This window comes from Oryzias latipes, chromosome 16 (assembly GCF_002234675.1).
Source record: "Oryzias latipes chromosome 16, ASM223467v1".
NCBI classification, from domain to species: Eukaryota; Metazoa; Chordata; class Actinopteri; order Beloniformes; family Adrianichthyidae; genus Oryzias; species Oryzias latipes.
The window spans coordinates 3935173-3945432 of record NC_019874.2 but is presented as its reverse complement, the minus strand read 5'-3'; the positions used below and the strand labels follow the sequence as shown (position 1 = coordinate 3945432).

Genomic DNA, 10260 nt, shown 5'->3' with positions numbered 1-10260 from the left:
AAGAGGAGAAATCCGTATGACGTACCTGCGTCTCATCTCACCTAGGGACACCCTAAGACAAGATGGCACCAGTGTGCATGGCCTGCCGACTGTCACCGGTACTTTTGTTTGTGCATGCTTCTGACAGTCATGTCATTACAAACACCAACTCTTTACTGGTGTATGATTTCCAGATGCTCCTGGATCTGAGCTTTTTTCCTATAAAGCTGATGGAGTATAGGCACAAGGGTCAGATGACGCTGCCCCGTTGCTGTCAGAGGTACCCGTTTACCTTTGCCACACCTCAGTGACGCTTCAGCGAAGAAAATGCTGTTGTCGTTGTTATCGGGGAAAACGCGGGGGTAGGCTGGTGAACCTGAGGCAGATGCTGACGAACTGTCTGAGGCGCTCTGAGGTGGCCTCGCTTGATGAGTTTATCGACTCTTTTCTTCCCGGCGCTCATTGGAGCCTGTCAGTCCCTGGTTGTTACCTGTCGCCGGCTCGGAGCAGCTGTTCCAGCCTTGCGATCCTCGCCCCAGGAAGCGGGTGGTGAACCCGGAGAGCTTGTGGCCTCTCCTTCGGTCCCGCCGGACCATCAACACCCTGGCACCACCACCTCCCGTCAGATTTGGCCTGGTAAACACTAGGTCTATGGCGAACAAAACTTTCATCCTGAAGTTTACAAGTAAGTATTTACATGTCTCCCTGTGTCTCTGCTGGTCTCCCTCTCCAGTTTTGAACTTCAACATTTTGAACTGGGCTGCTCTCCACCTGTGCTATGTGCAGTGGTTTATCGTCCACCTAAATACAATATGGACTTTGTAAATTAATTCTCTGGGCTGCTGGCTGAAATCCTGCATAAATATGATCAAGTTCTTATTGTTGGAGATGTTAATATACATGTGTTTTGTCCAAACCATACAATGTCCAAGGACTTTTTAAGTGTTAATGACTCTTTTAAATTTATTCAGCATGTGTCGAAACCCACGCAGGAACGTGGACACACACTTGATCTGGTGCTAGCATATGGACTCTCGGTTTCTAACCTGGTGATAGATGACGCAGTGTTTTCAGATCATAAGCTTGTTTTATTTTACATCACTGCCCCGTAGCACCTTGAGCTCCGGCTCGGTGGGTCCGTATTATCATCCTTCTACTGCAGCTCTATTCTTTGCTTCTTTTAATCAAACTAACGCCATCCCACAGTCCACGTGTTCTGTTACGAATGAGCTCAGCTCCTGGTTTCACTCCACCTGCCTGACAGTACTGGATGCAGTGGCTCCACTTAAATTCAGACAACCTAAAGTTAGAGCTGAGCCGTGGTTGAACAAGATAACTCGTTCTGCTAGATGTGAGTGCAGAATAGCTTAACTCAAGTGGAAGAAGGAAAAGCTACAGGTGTCACTACAGATGTTGAAGGACAGCTGGCACCATTATCAGGCTATAGTAATAGAGGCTAAAAGGTCTAATGTTATCCTGTTAATCTGTCACAAGCCCTGTGTCCTGTATAACACCATAGCAGCTATAGCTGTTAATGCCCCCAAGTCTGTCTGTGTCCAACCCTCGCTGGAGACACGTGAAACCTTCCTTAAGTTCTTTGTGGACAAGGTAAATAGGGCCTTCATATCACCCCCTAAATTTGACCCCTCCGTTGTTGTGTCCTGCCCTGTAACTTTTCACCATTTTAGATGAGACTGTGAAACACCTGAAGCCCTCAGGTTCCCCCTCTGATGTAGTTTCACCCTGATTATTTAAAGAAGTTATCAGTACTCTGGGATCCTCAGTTCTTGCTGTTACAAACAGCTGCCTTTCCTCTGGTGTGTTCCCTAGAAACTGTAAACATGCTACAGTTCAGCCATTGATCAAGAAACTTAACTTGGATCCCTCTGTGCTGTCAAATTTTTGGCCCACTTCCAAACTCCCCTTCCTCTCGAAGATTCTGGAAAAAATGGTATATGTCCAATTGAAGGATTTTCTAGATGAAAATGGCAACCTTGAGGTTTTCCAGTCTGGCTTTAAATCTCTACATAGCACTGAGTCAGCTCTGCTCAGTGTGTTTAACAACATCCTTTTAGCTACAGATCCTGGGGACTATGTGGTTCTGGTGCTACTGGATCTTACAGTTGCCTTCGACACACTGGATCACAACATCTTGATCTCCCGATTGTAGCAACTAGTAAGCATACATGGCACTGCTCTGCAGTGGTTTAGGTCGTATTTGGAAGATATAACTTTCTGTGTAAATTTAACTAATGTTCGGTCTTCCTTTGCTCCTCTACTGTACGGGTCCCTCAGGGTTCAGTCCTTGGGCCTCTGCTGTTCTCCCTCTACTTACTCCCCCTGGGTTCCATTCTTCTAAAAGCACAACTGTACTTTTCATTGCTATGTGGATGATACCCAGATATATGTGCCACTGACCAAGAAGGATGCCTACTCTATCAGTCCTTTAATTGAGTGCTTGGAGGATTTAAAAACCTGGATGGCTCTTAATTTTCTCCACTTCAATGAGGAAAAGACAGAGGTGATTGTCTTCTGTCCCTGTGGCAACAGTGGGTCACTCCCTATAGCCCTGGGCTCTCTCACTCAATCTGATAACCCTTGTGCTATCTTACATGACCCCACCCTTACTTTGACGTGTTCTCCCAACCATGACAAAGGTGGATAAAGGTGGAAAGATTTCATGTAATCCATGGACACCAGTGAAGATCACAAATCATTGAAGTAAAAAGGTTCAGCGCACTGTCTAGTGGGTCTAGATGACCCAACTCCCAATGTTAAAGTGTCTAGGATAGCACAAGCGTTAAATCTACTGTCACAAACTTAGGAGTGAAGATGGACAATAGTTTTAATTTGGACGAGCAGATCAGTTCAGTGGTGAGATCCAGCTTCTTTCAGTTTAGGCAGCTGGATAAAGTCAAATTGTTTTTATCCGGAAAGCACTTTAAGACAGTAATCAACGCTTTTGTTACAACTCGGCTGTATTACTGTAACTTTCTTTATTTTGGCATCTCCCACTCGTCCTTGTCCCGTCTCCAGCTGGTGTCATGTTTTGAGTTCTGTTTCCTGTTTTATTTTGAAGGGTTCCTGTATTTGTGTTAATTCTAGTTTAACTTCCTGACCCCAATCTGTCATGATTGTTCTCACCTATGTCTTGTCTCTTCTGTGTGTATTTAAGTCCTGTCTTTGCCTTCCTCCTGTGCTGGTCCATAAACTGAGTTGTTGTCTGCGGTTGCGCGTGTCCAAGAAGAAGTGGGGGCAGAGCACACAGAGCAAGAGTGTGTGTGTGAGCGGGCGTTCAGGGTGTGTTGCTCAGTTTGCCGGAACAGTAATAAAAAATGTTTCCTCCAAAAGAACGGAGACTGGTTCGTTTATTATCCCGCTCTGGAGGCTCTGAGGGTCCGAATGGGGAAGTGAACCCCAAAGGAAGATCCGCCTTCGGCGGAGAGAATCTCCCCTGCGTTTTTTGATCACGGTCAAAAACATCATTGCAGTTCAGGTTCAACAGCTATCAGGTGACAGAGGTGACAGTGAGCATGTCAACAGTATCAGCATATCTAATGCAGACGTGAAGACAGAGCTGGAGGACCCCCACCCACCCCCCATCTCCTTACGCTCTCCTGTGTCGGAACACTTTGGCTTTGTTGTCAGCATCAATGAAGGGAAAAAACAATTGGATAAATCGAATCCTGTGTGTCTATATTGTTACACGAAGAAATACGTATGCCACAGGTAACACATCTAATCTGATAAGGGAACTAAAACGGCATCGCCCAACTGTAAAAATAAGGTCTACAAGAAAAAAAATGTTCAAGTTAAAATTTTTGTTTCTCAGGCCAAGTTTTTGGTTCCTGAAAGCTAATAGTTGTATTATTTTACATAGTACATCACCTACACAGGTCCCTTTTATTTATTGTTAAATAAAGCCAATAAATGTATTTTGCAATAAATTTTTTGTGCCGTTTTGTACCGAAAATGTACCGAACCGAGCCCTGTGAAATTCTGGACCGAACTGAATTGAAATTTTAGTGAACCGCTACACCCCTAATGCCTTACCCACCAGCCGATTGCTGGCCTGAGCCGCTTGTCCCAGACTCCGTGTACGACCTGGACCTACCTCGTCTGCCTCGCCAGGAAGTGCAGCCTCCCGGCCGTCCTCCGGATCCGCCTGATTTGCCTCGCAGGACAGTGCGGCCTTCTGGCCGTCCTCTGGACCCATCTCGCCAGACAGCACAGGCTTCTGGACAGACCGGTCTTTTGGATAGGTTCGCCCGTGTTCCCGGTCTCTGTCGACTTTGTTTACCCGTTGGGTTGTCCTCCGGGTCCCTCGCTCTCTCCCTTGGTTTACTTAATGGAACTTTGGAGCGGTTCCTTGAGGGAGGGTGTTTATGTCACGGTTTAGGTTTCTTTGCCTTTGTTTCTATTTTTGTTCTGTTATGTTTGGAGTTCTGTTTCCTGTTTTATTTTGAAGGGTTCCTGTATTTGAATTAATTCTAGTTTAACTTCCTGGACCCAATCTGTGCTGATTGTTCTCATCTGTGTCTTGTCTGTTCTGTCTGTATTTAAGTCCTGTTTTTGCCTTACTCCTGGGCTGGTCCATAAACTCTGATTCCCCGTTTGTATCTCGAGTTCTAGTTTGGTAGTTTGACTTTCCTGCTCAGCAGTGGTTTTTGGTTTTTAAGAATTAAAGACTTACTTGGAACCTCCTGCCTCATCATCTCTGCGTTCAATATACTGCACTACTTCTAACCTAATCCCTGTCTGCTTTTGGGTCCATCTTATTCAAAACCGGACAAGATTTTCCTTCTTCTCACTTCAACACTGTGTGGGCTTTTTTAGTGCTTAAATGACTTGTTGAGTCATCTGATTACTGTAAAGCTTCTCACGAGATCTCTGCACGTCCTGAGTGACGGAGAAAAGCTGAAAACAGCGTAAGAGAGCACATGAAAATCTGTGTCATAATATTGCATCACTGGTAACTCTATCTAGTGCTGGGTCATGGTCCACTGCAGTATACCTTTATGAAAAGGGTCTACAGAGACTTGTTGAAAACATGGGATTTACTGTATGTAGATCAGTGGAGTAGCATATGTGTGCTGGGCTGCAGAACATCACAGCACATCTGGGCTCCAAAGAGCTCTTTGGCAGCACGTTGTCACCTGTGCTGATTTTCCAGGACGTCTTTTGGCTAAGAAAACTCTCACAGTGTCTCGTGCGGGTGACAAGCATGGTCTATGCCCACTAATGTGCTGCCCGTGGAGAGCGCTATGCAGTTTTTTGGGATCAGGACCGCTTAGCCGATCATCAATCATAAACTGAGTGTGTGACTGTACAGAGCCAAGAGCAAGTGCATGAACGAAAGACAAACATTCCTAAACTAGTGCCGATTTCATCACATCTTGGATGCTGTTCAGAGACCTTGAACTGTTGTCAAAGCAGTTAGTAAAGCAGCACCTGGCTTGTTGTTGTTGGCTTTTGAACTGATGTCAGTGTGAGGCCAGCAGCTCCGACTCACCTGGACAGAAGAAAAAACAGAAATAAGTGTGCGACTTTTTTTTTTTCTGCTGAGACGATTCAAGAAAGTCCAGATGTGAAGCCGTTCGCTTTGATGATCCGTCCCTGTTATTGGAGCCTAGAACAGTTTCTTCATAGAACTCAATGTCTGTCATCAGTGACTCCTTTTTACTTGCTCAGTATTCACTAAACAAAGATCATATTCTGGATAAAAGAGTGTTCACATGCGTTGCAGACACAAACATATTCCTGTTTTACATATTACTGACATGTTAAAAAATGCATGATCAGTGGCCCAAACTGTCAAGTGTGGTACAATATTTTCTGTCAACCTTTTTTTTTCCGTCAGGAAACATGATCATTGTTGAGATCATTTATGGAGTCATAAAACTGTGAAACATAATGGGAGTCCTCTGATGGTCAATGTTATAATGAATAGGATGTTTAAATGCTAGATTATTCCTACATCAACTGCTTTATCCACAACATGAGCATCTTCTGAATCCATAAATTAAATTAGCATATTTTTACAAGTCAGTTTCTTTTTCAAGGCTGTGTTCTATTTTTTTTTAAGAAAAAAATAACACAAAGCTGTGCATTAAAATGCATTCAGTGACCTAACAGGAATTCCAAAGTGATGCTGTGGTTAGTGGTCTTGTCTCACAGGGTGATGGCCTTGGTTTGAATCCCGGCTGGTTTCTTTCTGAGTGGAGTTTGCATGTTCTCCTTGTGCATGTGTGTTTTCTCCGTGCATTCCAGATTCCTCCCACAATCCAAAAACATGCTTTGTTGGATAATTGGTGACTTCAAATTGTAGGTGTGTATGTTTGTGGAGAGACTGGCAACCTGTCCAGGATTTACCCCGCTATAGCCAGTTGGTGCAACTGGGTTTGGCAGCCTCACTACCCTGAAAGAGATACAGCGTGGTGAGAAGGGATAACACATCAATGTACGGGTGGGGTCATAGGATAGCACAAGGGTTAAACCCAACATTACTACCACTTGATGATGTCATCAATAGTCGTCAGTCATCTAGCTCATAGCTGGTAGCGCTTGGAAAATATGTAACAGTGTGGATTTTATCACTTTAAAAAGGCATGCTGAAACAAAGAGTAATTAATCACATTTAAATGTGAACTTCTATATTTCAGAGCACACCCATGTGAAGAAATGTGTTTCTCCTCCGTGTCACAAGTGCAACGAGGATCATCCAACAGGTGGAGGGATAGCCAGCCCTAAGTTAAAATGGCTCCCCCTTAAAAAACAAATTTGGACACCACTACAGCTTCTAATGCCCCCACAATTAGAGCAATAGGGAGGAGCAGTAAGGTTAGAGCATGAACTTGGATTTGGCCATTGTATTCACGAACAAACTGTAATATATCAGATACAAATGACCAAAAGTCACTGTTTAAACCACTTAAAGGGGTTTGTTTATTGCAGAAAAAAGCAGTTTCACTGTGGTATAAAGCAGAACTTAATCAGTGCTCTGATATGTTCCAAATCCTTACTTCAAAAGGCCAGAGTTGATTAGTATCAATTTTCAGAAGAAACTGAAAAATACTCAAAGGCATTTAATTATCTGAAACTAATGAATCAATGATACATTTACAAGTACCGGTAAGTTTACCAGCAGCATTTTTGAGATCTTCAGATTTTTTTCTCATCTATGACATATTAATTAGATTTAATATAGGATTATGAAATACAGGGAAAATGACAAAAAACAACTGACTAAATGATGTTATTGATGCTAGCTCAGAGAACTTAAGATAACAAAAGTGACTTAAATGTATTCCTGGTTCAACAATAGCTTTTGAGCCTGTGGCTCTTCTAACTACAATGGTTGGGAGGTTGATAGAGCTCATTTTATTATTAAATAAACTTATATACTCTTCACTCCTGTGATCCAAAATAACATATGGCTCAAGAGAACTGTGATTTTTTAGCCAAACTGGCTGCAGTACTAAATAGAAAACCAAGATAGTTTCATTTGCTCTAATTGTTTGTGTAGAAATGTTTTAACTTTCTAGATTCAAACTCTCCTTTAAGCTTTCATTATGGAATTGTAACATTTTTATCTGACTTGTTAGTTTAAGTTTCAAATGCATTGATGTTGTATTAATAGTAGAAGTATACTGTACTTTCTTCTTTGATTTAGTCACTCATTATGGAAGACATAGTGAGGGCAGAGAAAGCAGATATAATGCATAGAGGAGAGAAAGACAGAGATGTGTCTCACCAACATCCTTTTGTAAGTCAAAACTGCAATTTCCTCAAACTGGCAGCCCAGGACAGATGTTACTACTGTTGTCTCTTTGACTCTGTTTTCCATAGTAAAGGAGGCAGCCAGAATCAGAATCTGCTCACCAGACGACCAAAGCCTGTAGCAGGTCCAGAACCCAGTTCACTTACATGTCCACCCTCCACCCACAGTTGGAAGAGGCATTGGTGTGAAATGTCGAAGTGGTGCAGGTCTGGTGAATCTTGCTGCAGACTTTTTCTTTCACAGCTCTATTCCAGCATGGCACGAACCGCAATTATGAATTTCTCCTCACATCCCAAATCTCCAGTCCTTGATCGGTCAAAGTTTGACCTGGTTTAAATTTGAATGCGCATTCAATAGTCGCTCGTTTTGTACGTAGAGTCCAAAAACGGTCATAGAATTTTGTGTAGTGACGAGTGAACGCAAACTTTTTAAAAGCAGAAGCCTGAAACGTACATTTACATTGAATTTAATAGGAAATTGCAGCTTGAACATGTGTCGTCGAGGCCGGTGACAATATAGCTTTTAAGTGTTTGAGGACAATTCTCTCCTTTTTCTTCATAATCAGGTGAGAAGTTAAGACTAGAGGTCAGCAGTAGTTTCAGCCTCTGGGATGCAGGGATTTGAAAACTGAAACCATGCAGAACATCGTCCACAGGCCTGGAACTGTCTCCAAGCAGATTCAACTTTTGTAGGATCTTGTCAAGAAATGATCCTTGGAGAGCGTAGAGTTGATGTCGTCTGACCTTACTGGCTTAGTTTTCTAGAGGCTAACATTTGATTTATAATCTACATAAAAATCTAAGATTTTCAAACACTCAGACTAACAAAACTAAAATGCTCTTCACTGTATACAATATGCATTTTGCACATTCAGCTCAAGTCAATTTTATCCACCAAATTTCAAACTTCAGTACAATTAGTAATTTAGTGCAATGGGCAAGACGCTTGCCAACATTACACTAAATAATAATACTACTTAAACTCACAGAAAAAATTCCAGGACTGTAAGTCTTTATTCCAACAAATAACCTCAACATGAAGACTACAAACAGGTGTAAAGATTAACATGCATCTTGGAGCATTTGGATGCTTTGCAGGAAAACAACAAGACGACGCTGCAGCCCAAGACTTCAGCTCCAGCAGATGACTCTGCCAGATGTTCTTCCAGCAGCATCTCTCATCCACACTTACACCAGGAAATGCAGCAAATGAGCTCTAAAAAACAAGCAACAACTGCCACAACTGCTGAAAATGAACAATATTCAAATATAGTGTCAGAAAGTCCAAGCAGAGCTAACAAACACCTGCAAATGTGGATCACAACAGTTCTGGCAACGGTTCTGATGAAAGGTCCAAATTATGCAGCATGCTGAGCCAAGAAAGCTCTTATTCTTTGAAGCAGCTCCTTCTTGACGCTGTCTGGCACCAAAGCTGTAGGAGGACAGACGTGTGAAGAGTTAGTGAAATAAAACCCCCATCATACCTGACACTTTGCAGACAGACCTTCTTGGAATCTGGTAAAAGTTAAGCAACACATATCTGAGCCTCCTGAAAGATTCAAAAGGTTTGATTGGAAATTGGCTGCATGTTTAGAATGCATCATTCCCTCAGTTGGTTTCTTTATGTTTCAATCAGTCATAACTCAGGATCTCTGGAAAAGTCCAGGTGTAAGAAGAGGAGGGAAACTGAGAAACCACAAGACCTTAGAAGCCCTGTTATAAACCACTGACAAGAATGCAAGAAGGTGTTGTGACTCTTTGGAGGCTAAATGTTCCATGAATTCTCATTTGTGCAGTGTTAAGACCCTATTCAAGGAAAACTGGGTTTCTGTTGGTTTTAACATGTTTCTGATGATGAAGGACATATATAAAGAAAAGTAGGCTTAAAATTGCATTTCTGAGTATTTCTTTAGTCAAGTCGTTGTGAATCAGGAGCGAATGAAAAAATGACGGGTGAAAAAGAGCGTATTTGTGTCGTAAATAATACGCTGGGCAGGTCACAAGCTCCGTGCTCTCAGCAGCGGGGATGGGAATAGGGGCGGGGTTGCTCAGTGCTGACAGTCCCACCCACAACTCAAATTTATAATGAACGTCTGCTGCTCTGCAGAAACTATGTTCTGGAAAACAACACCGTTTTATAGATTTTGGATGAGAGTGGCATCATCCTAATTAAAAGACCAGTGGGAGCACTTTAAAAAAATGATCAAAAGATGATCAGAGAGTCTTTCATTTGTGCCACAAAACTCCCATTTGTCCTATGAGGAACCAAAACAGCCACTGTTACCCAAAACAAGGTTTTGTCACAAAAATCCTGCTTTTATCAGGATGAAGCAGCTGTCAATCATGTAGTACCAGCTTCTAGTGAATAACAGTCATAAAGGGCCATATATAAGGGGCCATGGCCACACCAGAATAATGCATCATAAAATTCAATAACCACACAATCTGATGCCCCCAAAGAGGCTCCTTTCCTTCCTTCTACATGCAGTTCATAAAATTCAT

The 10260-nt window shown here is 42.5% G+C and overlaps 1 protein-coding gene across 1 annotated transcript; it reads right to left on the bottom strand.

Moving 5' to 3' along the window:
• Positions 1–8748: 8748 nt before the first annotated feature.
• Positions 8749–9190, bottom strand: eny2 (ENY2, transcription and export complex 2 subunit; the record flags this gene model as incomplete). Its single annotated transcript, XM_023964586.1, is given in 1 exon segment — positions 8749–9190. A coding segment is annotated over 1 exon segment (74 nt), but the record flags the coding sequence as incomplete, so codon positions are not given.
• Positions 9191–10260: the final 1070 nt, after the last annotated feature.